This window comes from Alligator mississippiensis, chromosome 3 (assembly GCF_030867095.1).
Source record: "Alligator mississippiensis isolate rAllMis1 chromosome 3, rAllMis1, whole genome shotgun sequence".
Classification (NCBI taxonomy): Eukaryota; Metazoa; Chordata; order Crocodylia; family Alligatoridae; genus Alligator; species Alligator mississippiensis.
Genome location: NC_081826.1, coordinates 135,383,526 through 135,398,361, shown reverse-complemented (window position 1 = coordinate 135,398,361; position 14,836 = coordinate 135,383,526). Strand labels below are relative to the sequence as shown.

At 41.8% G+C, this 14,836-nt stretch overlaps 1 protein-coding gene across 1 annotated transcript in view; it reads right to left on the bottom strand.

The window, feature by feature from the left end:
* LOC106738140 (collagen alpha-2(IX) chain) overlaps positions 1–14,836 on the bottom strand; it is a 106,972-nt gene that overhangs the window by 25,106 nt on the left and 67,030 nt on the right. Inside the window, exons 3-11 of the mRNA XM_014595180.3 lie at positions 14,164–14,446; positions 8,826–8,934; positions 8,235–8,576; positions 5,493–5,616; positions 4,909–5,305; positions 3,843–3,920; positions 3,726–3,737; positions 3,498–3,584; positions 706–759 (exon numbers count right to left, since the gene is read on the bottom strand). Of these exons, the coding sequence (XP_014450666.2) occupies positions 706–759; positions 3,498–3,584; positions 3,726–3,737; positions 3,843–3,920; positions 4,909–5,305; positions 5,493–5,616; positions 8,235–8,576; positions 8,826–8,934; positions 14,164–14,175 (1,215 nt within the window). The 5' untranslated portion in view covers positions 14,176–14,446. The remainder of the gene's footprint in view (positions 1–705; positions 760–3,497; positions 3,585–3,725; positions 3,738–3,842; positions 3,921–4,908; positions 5,306–5,492; positions 5,617–8,234; positions 8,577–8,825; positions 8,935–14,163; positions 14,447–14,836) is intronic.

The following is a 14,836-nucleotide window of genomic DNA, read 5'->3' as shown; positions in this document are numbered from 1 at the left end:
CCTACTGGTGTTTATCTCACTCACTCACCCGCACACACCTGCACATACTCCCTTCCATGCTGAGGCTAAGGAAAGATGCTCCATGAGCATGTGTAGAACACAGGATTCAATAGAAGCTCAGCCATTTTCAGTAATGACTAGGAAACAATTTGCCAAATTGCTAAATGTAGTGAATGACCAAGTAAACAAATACAACTTGAAAATGGTCATTGCCTCCCAATACTTTACATTTTTCATATCTTTATTTTATAATTCATTCGTTTATTTTTCATGGACTATTCAACAAGTGTAGTGCAAGGTGTCCACTCGTATTAGTATATTAGGGGTGTCAAACCCTGCAGAGTTTTGGCTTCCTTATCTGCAGAATCCCCATATGCTATTGTCATCACTGCTGTTGCCATCCTTATTAATGGCCCCAGCACTATGAGCTGTTCAACAGCTCCTTCAATTTTAGGGGGTCTCAGTACCTGTTAGGTTCAGGTCCATAGTTTGATTTTAACTTCTGTTGGAATCAAAAGTTGCAGAAGATTTAGAAAGCTCTTAACATAGAGCTGATGAGGCCTCAGTGAAAGTCCATAGAAAGTTCATGATTGGCTTTCAGGGAAGATAGGCTGGACCCAAAGTTTATAGCCTTACGAACATCTTGCTTTGCTACCTTAATCAGTGACCTCTTGTGTTTTCCCTCAATGTACAATTATCAATTACCTGTCTTCCTTGCAATCCTGGGAAGCCTGAGGCACCTTGATCACCTTTTTCACCCTGGAAAATGAGCATGCAATGTTTTATTACCCAAGGGGACTGCTGCAATAAATGGCAAAAGAGGCCACAATTTAAAAACATGTGAGGGCGGTACAGTCTCCAGGTCCTGGTTGGACTTTCTTTGCATTATTCTACATTGAATATTAATCATGTACCCTACTATCTGACTACTCTTTGTTTTCTCAGATGCAAACATATGACACTTATCAGGGGAACCAACTATTTGATAGAATGCGAACTGTTTTAAAATAGTAAGTATGAAAAGCAAAGATGAAAACTGTTGTATGTGATTATTGCAGAGGTTAAATGGCTCCGATCTTCACAGCACCTAGGAGCCATCCCTTTTCATATTTTAGGTTAAAAGCACAAATATTTTCCAGATATAAGACTCAATCCTGAGAACCCTTAGCGTTGGTGAGAATGCTTTGGATTTCTCTTGGCCATGTCAAAGAAAGAGACTCTCATGATCAGGACTACAACTTTAAAGACTAAAAAGCAGAAAGCGTGGGTTTAATGGTAATCAGGCTTTCCTACAAGGGTTGGATTTCATGCTTCAATGCTTCTAATAGATCAGTGAGAATAACATTTTACAACATTTGTGACAGAGGTTTGTACTGAGGAGAGGGAAATAAGAATCCTAAAGAAAATTCAGAGATTTTGGTGCCTACTATATGAATAGGCTCTAGGCTAACAATATTTTACTTTCCAGAGCCCAGCCAAACTGTTATCAGTCAATTCCAAAATGTAAATAAGGAGCTGATTGCTTTATTATTATATTCAAGAGTAAAAGTACCTCAGATACTGTGCTCAGAAAAAGCCTATTCACTATTAAGTTTCTCTTATTTATGTGTACAGGAGCAGCTTAAGTCTATAAAAGTCACACATGATGGGGCAGCAGCAGAAATCCATATCTACAATTTAAACATAGGCTCAAATCAAACTAACTGGGCCTCTGTCATCTGATGCAAGCACAAGCAAGGTGATAATAGAGTGTAAGTGATGTGACTTGCCCCCACAAATAGGGTAGCTGTGCTGCTTGGACTAAGTACAGACATTCAGAAAGCCCAAGACTGAATAGATTCAATATTTGCCAGTTGGTTCAATCCATGGAGGTTAGACTAGCAAGCAAGTGAATACACATTCATTTTTGATTCAGGAAATGCATCCACATGCCTGCAGTGCCTCAGGCCAGGAGCCAGGGAACGCTAGAGCGAGACCTCCCTTCCCTTCAACAGTGGCCAGGCTGGAGGGAAGCTGAGCTGGGGGGGACATGGCCAGGCCCTGGCAGGCTGAGTATGATTGGAGAAGTGTTTAAACCCCCACCCTGGCCTGCAGGGACCCCAACTGGGGTCTGCCTGGAATGTGTGGGGGGAAGTAGCCCTTGCCATGCTTCTGGTGGGGGGGAAGGAGCATAGCCAGACCCCGGCCCCTAGCTAGACGCTGGCCCAGCATGGCCCCCTAAAATGAAGGGGGCGGGGAGGGGGTTTATTCCCCCCTCCCTCCCTTTTCCTCCTGGGGGATCCCAGCTGGAATCTGCCTGGCCAGGGTGCAGCAGCCCCTTTCAGGGTCCCTCTTCCCTCTCTGCTCCAGGGGCAGGAGCATGGCCCCCTGAGGCAAAGGGGGCAGGGAGGGGGTTTATTCCCGTCTCCATCCTATCTCCCACTAGGGACCACAGCTGGGTTCTGCCAGCCCTGACTGCTGCCTCCACAGCTTGCTGCAGCCTGCATGGGGCGAGTGGTGGCAGCACCAGAGAGAGGGGGCTTATGGGGCTATGTCCATCCAAAAATTCGGCTTAGTCTCCATAGCCACCCCTCTAAGCCACCATCACTTGCCCTGCACAGACTGCGGCAGTTCTGCCCATCCCACTGCCACCCACAGCACAGTCCCACACCAGGAAGAGGCTTGTGCTCCCCAGGACATCGTGTTTGCGTCCCTCCCCTTCGCTGCTCCACTGGCAGGGGTGGGGGCATGGCCAGACAGTGGCCACCATGGCCCCTTAAGGTGAAGGGGGCAAGGAGGGAGTTTATTTCCCCCCTCCTTCCCCTCTCCCCTCATTTGGGGTCCCAGCTGGGGCCTGCTTGGTCAGAGGGAAGCAGCGGAGGTGGCAGCTGGAGTTGGCAGACCCCAGCTCTGGTCCCCCAGGGGGAGAGGGGAGGGAGGGGGAAATAAACCCCCTCCCTGCGCCCTTTGGCTCAGGGGGCCATGCTGCCTGGCATCTGCCCCTGCTCTGGCTAGACAGCAGAGGGGCAAGGCCAGCCTTGCTCTCTGCAATAGATGGCACAGCTCAGCCCACAGCTGAAAAGCATGCTGGGGATACTGGGGGACTCTGATTTAACTTTAACCAGGAAGGGGTCTAGGACAGAAGTTCCATAAACTCGTTTGACCTCAATCAGTTAAGTCTGATACTATATTCAGTCAGGTTTATTTTAAACCAGTTTTGGACATTTTGAAACTGGTTTCTGTGCAGTTACAGGTTTAACCCAGTTTCTGATTAATTGAACCAGTTTATGTGTAACTTCTGTCCCTAGCCTTCAAGATGTAGGAGGAAGTTCTGGCTTCAGTGAAACGAGTGATTGCTGTTAATTTCATTGGGCTTCTACCCTTATTTTAAAAGAGAACCTATTTTTTCTTTAGAAAAACAACATTACACCTTTATTTTCATTTTTATGAATCCTTTGTGCTTTATGTTCGATTTAAAAGCAACTCTTTAGTAATTCACAATAGCTCATTCTTCTCACCTTTGTACCAGGAAAGCCAGCATAGCCTGGCACTCCAGGCTGGCAACTGCAGGTTTCTGGAATCTTCCTGTGACCTGAGCTCCCACACTTGGGAGAAACAGATTAAAAAGAAATGCAAATTAAAAGAAAGGTTTTCAGCACCTTTGAACTATATTTTCCTTGTGTGTTTAAAGCAGGGAAAAACAGACTTATTTCTAATTTTCCATCACTGTGCTTTGGGAAACTCACCCGGACATCTTCCTGTAAGGAAAGAACAGAAAAAAAACAATGAAAAGAGGGGAGAATAATTGCATTAAAATTTTAGAAAAACAAAATGCATGCTTATTAGTTGCAGTCTAAGCTCACCACTCCAGGTACTTCACAACACGTTTCGTCCTCTGCCCGGTTGTGGTCTGTGTAAAGCTGAAGTTGCTGCACATCCACCTGTTGTGTGAACAAATGGAAAAAGAATTCAGAAATCCCAGTAAGGCTCCACCTTCATCTTGCTCTTGCTCTCAACCCCACCAACAGAGGTACAGAAGTCCAGAGCACTTCCCAATAACAGAACCAGTTTCTGGCTTGAGAGAAAGAGCTTACGTCTATGGGTTCTCTATTTATATTTGTATTCATTGGTAGGATGGTGCCATGCCATTTCTGTGTGAAGAGAGCATTGAGGGAGAACTGGATCAAGGCAGAGAGCTTTGCATTCTGTTCAGGGAGCAGCAATGTCTGCAATTATTCTTATATCTTGTAGCAATGAGTACCATTGCATTGGTCCTATGAAAGGTCTATCTTGTGCTCTCCCAGTGGGTCAACAGTCTCAGTTCTCCAATAGTAAATTTGTGTTATGGGGTATCAGGGGCATAAAGAGAAATCAAGCTCTAAGCCAGTTGTGCCAAATCAAATACTTTGATTATCAGGGCAGACACTTTGAACTGAACTTTCTCTTTTCAGTGGAGAACCAATGTAGACAGCAGATCATTTATTGCAGCTTCTCTTGTTAAGAAAAGAAGGGCTGCAGCATTGTGTACAAGAAGGCCTGTTTTCATTATTAAACAATTTAAGGGTAAGATCCTTTGCAATGGAAACTGACCCTATTCCCTAATTTTATTCGTGTTCTTCAGGCTGAATTTGTTTTAAGTGAATTCAAGACAGGCCAGGCATGCCAGGAAACAGGTTGGTTGTGATTAAAAAGCCATGTCATGTTAATGTAAGTCCCTATTCAGAGTTATGAATATAGTTCTTTTGGAATGTTTCTGGACATTCAAGATTAAGTGTATATGTACTAGAGGAGCTCTTTGGGTGAGAATCAGCAATTTTTAGTTACATTTCTATACTATATAACTTCATTATGGAATAAAGAAAAAGCACTTCTATACTCTGAGGTATTAGGAATGTATGCATATAGTAAGAAGCATAGTCTGGTACTTACCAGTGTAGTGATGTCATCCTTTATTCTCTTAGCCAAGACAATGTTTCCATCTGTCCTGATTGCTCCATAATGACTGACAGGGGCAGTGCCCACTGGCTGGCAGTCTATATATAAGGTAAGCTGGTTTCTCCTGGCACTAAGGGCAAGCTTGTGCCATGTCCCATCAAAAAGCTTCTCCACATTCTCAAAGGTGGTGAGCTCACTACCTGATGCTTCTCCTGCTGCACTGTATATGTCAACTGCAGAGCTTTCTCCATAGAGACGCAGCCTAAACTGATCAGCTCTGGCACTGTCCATCACTCTCCAGAGATCCCACACTACCTGAGAGGTATCCTCCCTCATTCTGAAGGTAGAAACTACAGAGAATTCCTGGGAGAGCCCCTGTGGGGGAAGTAATCTAGAAGAAAAAGGTATGAAAGAGCTTAGGAAACTTTGTCATGTTGGTATTTTGTTCAACTCTAAATTCCATTGCAAGTACTATGTTGAAATTCACTGTGATACTAACTAAAGATATTAACAAGAGAAAGGGGCTGGTGCAATCCCAGCTCGAAGGCAAAATACCTTGCTGATGTCATCTGACATACCTGGTTTTTCTTGTAATGTGCACATGTGGTCCAAGCTGATATGCTGTCCGGTCACTTTGTGATCCTGGAACAGTATTGACTCCAGAAGCACTGGGGACTCCTAATTCTCGCAACAGATCAATGACTAAAACAGAACAGCAGTCAGCATGACTACATATGAAAAAAGGTGTTAAAAGTAATTGAAAATAAGTCACTTGCTTGAAAAGCTTTGAAAACTTCACGGTTTACCACTCCCACTATACAAGCCTGCCACCAGCCTCCTTTCCTATTGACTTTCAGCATACCTTATCAGCCTCCTCACAGTTTGTCTGCCACAGAGGGAAGGACTGGGTCCCCATGCAGCTCATGCAGGCAGGCAGGCTCCAGGGGGAAAAAAAAAGATCAGGCTCAGTGCTCCCCGCCTCCCTTGGTGGAGCCTGCCTTCCTGGGCTGCTGTCAGGCTGTGCCTGCATGGGCTTCCTGCACAACCCCTGAGCTGCATGGAGCCTGGTGCTTCACTCCTTGGCTATAGGGGCAGCAAACTAAAACTCCTCAGAGATGTTTTAGTTTGCTGAGCCCCAAAGTCATTTAAGGCACATTACTCTGCTGAATATGCTACAGTGGCTAGAATTAATGCGCAATACACCGCAGATGCATGCGAACACCAATGCCATTAAAACAGCGCAAAAGCATTTAACCCGCTTTAAAGTGTTGTGCACACATGCTCCTCATTTTGTTTACATGTGCCCTTTGACCTTGGCCACAACTGAAATAGTCTACTGTGCTTTGGCATCCCAAAACCTAGAGCCTCAGCATGTTCAGCACACCCACTCATCCTGGCATGCCATCTCACAGCTGACCATGCAGACTGGGCAAGGCTGACCTGAAGCCTCCATCAGGGCCTAACCATCTGCCCACTCCATGACACCGAAGTGGCTGATTGGATCAGCTGACCCTCTACTTCCCCTATACAAGTTCATGAGCAGGAACAGGAAGGATCCATGCAACAGAGTTTAACCTGATCCCAGGCTGCTCTCCACTCTCCATTCAATCTCTTGCCTTTTTGACCCAGCTTGCTTGCCAATTCCACTTTCCACTTGATCTCCTAGCTTCTTGGCCTGGCTTGCTCTCCGACCGCTCTCTTTCCGATATCCCATCTTCCTGACTCAGCTTGTTCCTAGACCCCACTCTTGGACTGACCTCTGGCTTCTTCACCCAGCTTGCCCCTGAATTCTGCTCACTCCTCCTGACCCTGTTTGGCACTTTGATCCCTCAGTGGTCTCAGACCTGATCACAATGAGATGGTGTGACAGATCTAGCTTGTGGGTCATATGTTTGATACCTCTGGTCTAACCTGTTAGATTAGCTGTTGGCTACTCCTTCTCCTTGGCTACTCTCTCCTATACAAGTGTGTGGAGCCTGCTCTCACACTCTAGAAATCCAGTGCTTTGAAGCAGACTCAATTAATCAAGTCTGCTGGAGCACAGACATTGACACGCTCTGGTAGTCTTCCGCATCATGTGTATCAGCATCCCCATGCATCTCCGTGCTGAAAAAATGGTAGTGGGGCACTTCAAAATAAAACATGTTCAATAAGCTTTAGTTCAATTTTTCAGCATGGGGACGTGCAGGGATGCTGATACACGTGATGCATGGGTGCTTTTAATCAGCGCAACTCACTAATTAAAGCACCCAGCGCTGCATCCGACAATATGTGTAAAAATGCTCTTCTGTGTTAGCTTCCCATCCCCTGCCACCTCCCAGACAATGGCCGTATGCATTTTGAAAGAAAGTCATGGGATGCAGAAGAAGTGAAACTCTTGAGATATATGGGAATAAAAGATAGGCACATAATGATAATACGGGATTTAACATAAGCCTTTTTGAGGAGAAAGGCAAGCAAGACAGCTCGGGTTCAAGGGAAGGAATGGACCCCAGCAGGGGAGGCTGGAAAACAATCTGGCAGGATTTCTAGGTTCTGGAAACACAGACAAAACTCTCTAGGAACTGCTTCAGCTTAGAAAGTAGTAGCGAGGTATTTCTGCTTTTGTTTCTTTATATCTTTCTCCAAATGTAACAGCTGCTTTTTCCTATTTGTTTTTTATGATCCTATGTAATAACTCCTATTTTTGTTTTATATCTTGGACTGTAAAGAGACATCTCATTTGATGCAGGCCTAATTGTACCAAGGGTTGACCCGGATCAAAGTATACATGGCACAGGCATTTACACATTACCCTTCCAATCTCCATTTGCTGCTTCTTCAACAATAGGCAGCCAGTAACAGCACACGGCCTAGCCAGCTTGTCCCAGAGATGGCCTGCACTAATCTTACAAAGAGAGCCACATCCTGGGAAAACGTGTTAGTACATTTTATCCTCTATTCTTCAGAGGGACTTGAAGTGGAAAAGTAGACTTGTGTGTCTGTAGGATCCCAGGACAAAAGGCTGTCTCTTGGGACAAATAAGACATCTATTTACATTCTTATTGATTGTCTTGTGATGAGTGATTTCACGGCAGCTGACTCTCACAAGAATGGCAGACCTCATTCTTTTTCCAGACTTGGGGGACTCCACAGAGTCATCCTCCACCAGGCTGTATGATCTGGTTAGGGTGTTGGTTAAACTGGGATTTTGTCAAGGAGAAGAGTTTCCTTAGAGCAAAATCCAGTCAAAACCCCATGGACATGAAGTAGGACATCTGGGGAGAGAGCTTGGAGCTCTGGGATCATCACCCTGAGGTTTGTCACTGTATTACACATACCTTCTGTTTCCCCTGAGACATTAGGAACTGAGAAGGGATCTTTCTTTCTACTGAATGGTGTCCTCGCGGTTAGGGTAATAACTTCCTTCGCATTGTCATAGGGCTCTGTTGGAGTAGGATAAGTATATTCCTCTCTGTTCAAATAATATCCAGAAGATATTGACTCATAATAAGCAGCCGTGGTCTCCTCTAGGTAATAGCTGCTAGGGTAGTCTGTTATGTAAGGGAAGCTTGTGGTGGTCATCCTCATGTCATCTCCTGATTCGTAGCCATCGATAAGTGTACTGTCTGCTTCATGCACATACAGATATGATTCTGTCCCCCTGTCAGTACCTTCATCACCTAAAGCAGTAATGAGATACCAATAAAAACAAAATATGAAAATCTCATAGAGATAAATAAAGCCTTCACACTTATTTCTTTTCTTTGCTTAGCAGTCCAATGTTTTGGGGTATATTCAAAACTATGGTGATTAAAGAGGAAGGACTAAGCCACCCATATGATTGAGTGGATATTTTTGCTAGAGAAAAGCAAAATTATCTGAATAAACAGAGGGAGATTGATAAGAAAAAGAAGAATATTATCATGTACCTGACTGGTATCCTGAATGCTCTTGCCCACTGACATGAAAGGACAACATAATAAGAAATATACAGGCCAGTATGCAAATCCCACCTTTGTTCCCTTGCACAGATGAGATCTGAAAATACAGGTAGGAAAAAAACCCAGAATACATATGAGTAAGACTAGAAACCATCCCTGTCTTCATCCCTATGAAGGTATTTGTCTATTTAATTTGTCATGATAGTTATAAAAAGCATAACAGCAATTATGTTCATAATGAAAATTCTACTAGAAATGTAGTCTACTCCTCAGTAAAGTGCACCTATAGATGCACCCACTTAATACCATTAGTTATAAAGCACTTATAATAATGTGAAAATGACCCACCTTCCCAAAATTTCTTACTGATACATTTCAGTCTAAAATCTTAATTTCAACCTAATACAAAATTGGTCCACAATGAGACCCAGATCTTTCTTCTACTTGGCTCAAGTTACTACAGCTTTCCATATGAGTTGTTCGTGTTATTTTTTCTGGTGTGCGTGTGTTTCCATACATTTAGAAAAGCATCTGCCTGAAATTCTTCAGTTTTCTCTAATCTTTCCCAGTCTAAATCATTTTGCATCATCTACACATTTTGTCCTTATTAGCTTCCTTTTCCACAACCCTTATACAGTCACAGGACTTTAAAAGCTTCTCTACTAAAGTTATCTTTTATGAAAATTGACTTTCTCTCTCTTTTCCATCTCTTGGCATTTTTTTCATTCATGGCAGTTATGATCTATGAGTGACTAGTTTTCTTCACAGCTTCCAGTGAGGAAAGACTGGTGGTTTTATACTTATGGCACTGGATTGGGGCTTTGGGGATCTGATTTAATTCCTAACTCTGTCCAAAACTTTCTGTCTGATTTGAAGTTAAATTCATTTTAATCTCACTGTTTCTCAATTCCCTGTCTACAAATTGTAGATTTTGATATTCTCCTCCTGAAAAGAGCATGGGGCATGAAGACAGAGCATTTAAGAGAAGGGTGGGCAAATATTTGGGCTGGAGGGCCACTTAAGGAGGTTGGTGAGCTGTTGTGGGCTCTGATGGTCCAAATAGGTTTGGTTGGGCCTTGGCCTCATAGACTGAGGTACCACAGTGATAGTCATACCTGCTTTCTATAGGCATCCCTACTTTATATTTAGCAGCTCAGCTTCCTTCAGTCCCTTCACAGCATCTGGTGAAGTAAGCCCTCTACTTGCAAAATCTTATGCTATACATTTCTCATTTAGTTAGCTGATAAAGGTGCAAATCTACCTTGCTTTCTGCCAGTCATTGTACAGACATTGAAAGATTGTATCCACCTTAAATGACTACAGTCTTAGTATTATCCATCACATTGCTGGGATGATCAAAGAATGCTAGCAAGACATCATCTTCAGCTAGGAGTTAAATAAAGCTAATGTTAGTTATTGTTTCAAGCAGTTAAGCTGGTAAGGGAATGGCAATGCCTGCTACCTGGTAGAAGTACTGCATATTTTTCTTAGCACTTCATTCTTTAGTTTCTTGGGCATCATGGCTACACACTCTCTGGTCTTGATTGAAATCCAGACTGAGTTCAGATCAATGGCAAAACTCCTGTTGACTTTTGCCCAGAATTTTAACCCTGGGAATTTATGGCTCTTAAGTTCACCAGTTTGTTCCAGGGCCTTCTTTTTTGATACCTCAGTCTTTGACAGAGCCTCATCTCTAGTACCTGAAAAGAATACATGTGGGTGGTGATGGTATTTCTCCAGGTCCCTCCAAAATCAGATGTGTACTTGATATGTATCCTCTAACAGATCTTCACTGCAGTATTTACTAGAGGAACTGAAAGAGCCAGTGGAGAGGCCCATAGACAGCAGGGTCACCCTTTTCCTCATTTGCTCAGCCCCTATGAGAAGTTTTATTCCCAAAAGTAACAAAGAAATCATTAACCTTTCCTGAAATCATTATCCTTTTCTACTTTTCTCTCTGCTCTTTGATGGTCCAATGGATCTAGCAATTCTCACGGGCTTCGTGCCTTTAACATATTTAAATCACTTCTTGTTATTTCTCCCCTTGTCATTGGTTATGTCCTTGGAAGCCCTTGAACTCTTTGTGGTATTCAAATGGCTTGATGAAAAATATAAAGCCTTGCTTCATTTTTTTCCGTGATGAAACAGTAACATAAAACTCCAGATTATATCAAATTCTAGCAGATAGTGTCCTACAAGAAATTGATTTTACTTTTAAAATGTTTCTTTGAAAAAGTCGCATATAATTTCACTTAATATCAAACAAAAACAGGGAAAATAAATCTTTACATATTAGATTTCTTTACATATTACACACATGCATTTTCTAGAATAACTGAAAATATACTTTAAAATGCTCCAGCCCATTTTGCTCAGGACACATTCATCACCAAATTTCAAACTATGTATTTTTGGTAAGATATGGGAACTGTTTCTCATAAAATCAAGCATAAAAATTGTAATTTAAGTTGCCATTTATATTATTTTACTTTATTTTGCTAGGTAGTTAGGGGCATTCATAACGATACTCTTCCATGAGCATTTTAAAAAAGACTGTACAATTTTCACAAATGATGATGAAACAAGCAGGCAAAATATTTACAACTCCTTGGTCTACCTCAAAATAAAGACAGGCCTATATCACTTTGAAACAATAGGTATGTTGAAACAAAGGCACAATATTTCTAATTTGGTTGATATATAATTTTAAGAACTGTAAAATGTTACCACAACATGTTTTGGGGCATTTAATTTTATTCAGCTAGTAGCAAACTTTCCTAATTTATTACATCATTCATGAAGTTATTATAGTGTATTTCGTCACGTACCAGGTCCTCTGCTCATGTACCAGAATTTTACACTGATGTGAAACTGCAAATGATTAAATGCATTGTTATGAGCAGAGCTCAGAAGGAACAACCCAGTAGCAATCACTGACTGAGATTTTTTGCTAAATTTCTGGCTTACCCACAGAGTGCATAATTAAACAGAAGCAAAATAAAATCAGGATTCTCTCTCTTATAGGAGTCCGTATCATGGATCAACTCCACACACATTCACAATCCTGAAATAATTTTGTGGCAAGCACAACAATTACTTAGCAATTACTTATAGCTGGATACAAAGCGAGCCAGAACCATCAGTTCTGATGCTGCAAATTCTTAATTCCTATTGACTTCAACTAGGACAATTGTTAACTGAAGTTACTCCATTGTTGTAACTGCTAGGTGTTTTACTGTGTCTATGTCTGAGAGTATACAGGTCCAAACTCAATGATAGGCTCCACTTACCACTAAAGATGACAGAAATCTTTCCATTAATTTGAAAGAATGTGGATAGTGTCCTATAGAAAGACTTTTAACTTTTTAAATAATTGTTACCTCTAAAACATGAGAATATACTATGTATTTGCACCTTTCTTCTACATTCCTTTAAAATATTACTGAAACTTTAAAACAAATTCTGAAGTTAGACGAACCAATAATTTTGTTCATGAAAAGTACAGAATTATTTATCTTCACAATAATTTTAACTGAATGCCTTACATCTACCTTACCACCATGTCAATCTGGATTTTGTAGGCATTGATTTAATAAATAGAAGAATGAACATGCGCTGTTAGCTACATAACACTCAGAAATGGTCAACTACAAGAATGTGAGACATCAAAAACATACACATAAAATACATCTCAGAAGATACCTTTTGAAGATATCTACTGACATCTAATCATAAATTACTTAAAAAGCCAAATCACCTTTTTGGGGAAATTTCAAGAACTGAATTTAACCAGTTTGATTTAACCAGATTAAAAATTAGAAATGGCAACTGAGGAGGGAAAAAGAGAGGTTTCACTGTACCTTTCTACTTGAGGCTGCCATACTTTTCCATCTGCTAATCCCTGAAAGCACTGTCTAGTTATGGTAACAAGCCCTCTTTTCTTTTAACATATTCTCTTAAGTGTCTGCATATTTTCTCTCCCTTCTTTGGCTATGCACTTCAAGGCAGGAATTTCACCAGCTTTTCTGTTTGCCTTCTGGTGCATGCTGAGTTAGACTGCTACTTACACAGCCATCCTCAAAGTGGTGAGAAATATTTGATTCTAAAATGCAAATATCTGTTTCCCTTCCACTTCTGCTTTCAGCCCTCACCTGGCCTCTGACCCACCATGATTTATGACTTAAATAATACATAATACTTTCTCCACCTTTTACAATTTTTTTCCTTTTAAAAAAATAAGTATAAAGTAGTATGTTAAGGAAATGTTTGTCACCCAATTAGAATGTTAAAATGACAAGACAAGGCTTAGTTAAAAACTAAAACAATTTCAGCCCAATTGAAATAGCACATATTCAATATTTTCTTCTTTCGTTCTTGTTCTTATTCTTCTAGTTATAACTAAATATAATTCATTTTAAACATGTGTACCACATTTTTATTATTTCTTGGGTGCTCTCCTCTTCCTTTCACAAGAGGACAGTTTGCTTTCTCATGCATCCCAGAAGAAACATTCAGTGGCCTTACATGCTTCTCCAACTATTGCTCAATCTCCCTTCTCCCTTTCATCTCTGTACTCAATGATAACATGATATTTAATTATTGCCTTGATTTCATCTCCTCCAGTTCTACCTTTGTCCTTTCCCAGTTGGATTCCTTCTTCCGCACTAAACTGAAATCACTTTCATGAAGATCGCTGGTTAAATCTCAGCACCTACACTTCATTCTCCTCCTCTGTGACCTCTCTGCTACTGGAGATCATTCACTCCCTCTGTGGTTTTGCATCATTGTTTTTGTGATACTGTCCCTATTGGTTTTCTTATTACCTTTTGGAAAGTCCTTTCAACCTTTCTATTAGCAAGGCCGCCTTCTCTTCTTTTTTGCCTCTTTGCCCTCCTCCTCCCCTTGCCCCCATGCAGCACCCTGGGTAATCACATCCATTCCTACAGGGTACACACAGAAGTGCAGCTCCCAGCTGCAACTGAGAACACTTTGCAGGAAGCATTTTGAGTTACAACGATCCCATGGACCAAACAAAAGTTCAGTGTTGGTTCCAGGGACGAAGGAAATCTAGCTGCTGGCTGAGGCTGCAAAGTTTTCAGAATGGGAGTGAGGAAAGGGAACAGAAGGAGCTCATTCTGGGGGTTCCCCAGCCAGGGATGCAGGGTGGGGTTGGGTGAATTGGAGCTTCCCTGCGAGACCATCCCCCTTCCATTCTGAAAATACTGACAGGCTAGCAGGCAGGCAGAAAGAAGTTAGAGAAGATGCCCTGTTTTGAAACATCATCATCTGACCCCCTTCCCCATGCAATGAGGAGTCAAATTTTCACCTGATCAGCCATTTTTAAAGCTGTCTGCAGCCATACACTTGTATTTGGTCATGGATATAGACTTCTTTCTGTGGCCAGATAAGGCAAATCTTGTCACTTCTGTCTGAATCCACAGTTTCTACTCCTGTCTCTATAGTGGTGATTTTCCAATCTGCTGCTGCTTCTCAGCACTACTTCACTTCATCCACTTCTGCATCTCAGGTTAAAACTCAAATTCCTTATCTTCCATCCAAAACACTCTTCTGTCCAAAACTCTTTTGGCATAAATGGTTGTTTTCAGTCCCTGAAATAAAAGATAAATAATATATTAACCTACCCTACAGCAATAAAACTTACTCTGCAAGGCCCAGGGTAGTAAGGTAAGAGAATTTCAGTAATCACGTTATTGATGGTAAAGCATTTCTCTGTAGAGAAAGGCAAACAGCTACATGCATGTTTAATTTAATAAAAGGACGTTTTTAGTTTTCTGCAAGATCGGGAAAGTCGATCTCATGCAGATGGGCTTCCCAACAAGAGCTTGTTATAAGGAACTGTCTATGGTGCTGAAGCCATTGTTTAGGCTGCCATTGACATTGGCAATCTTAGAAAAGGTATATGTGGGTATGCTGCACTTGTCAGATGGGACAGTAGATAGTATTATGGAAATGAGAACAGCAGCAACAAGTACCAGCCA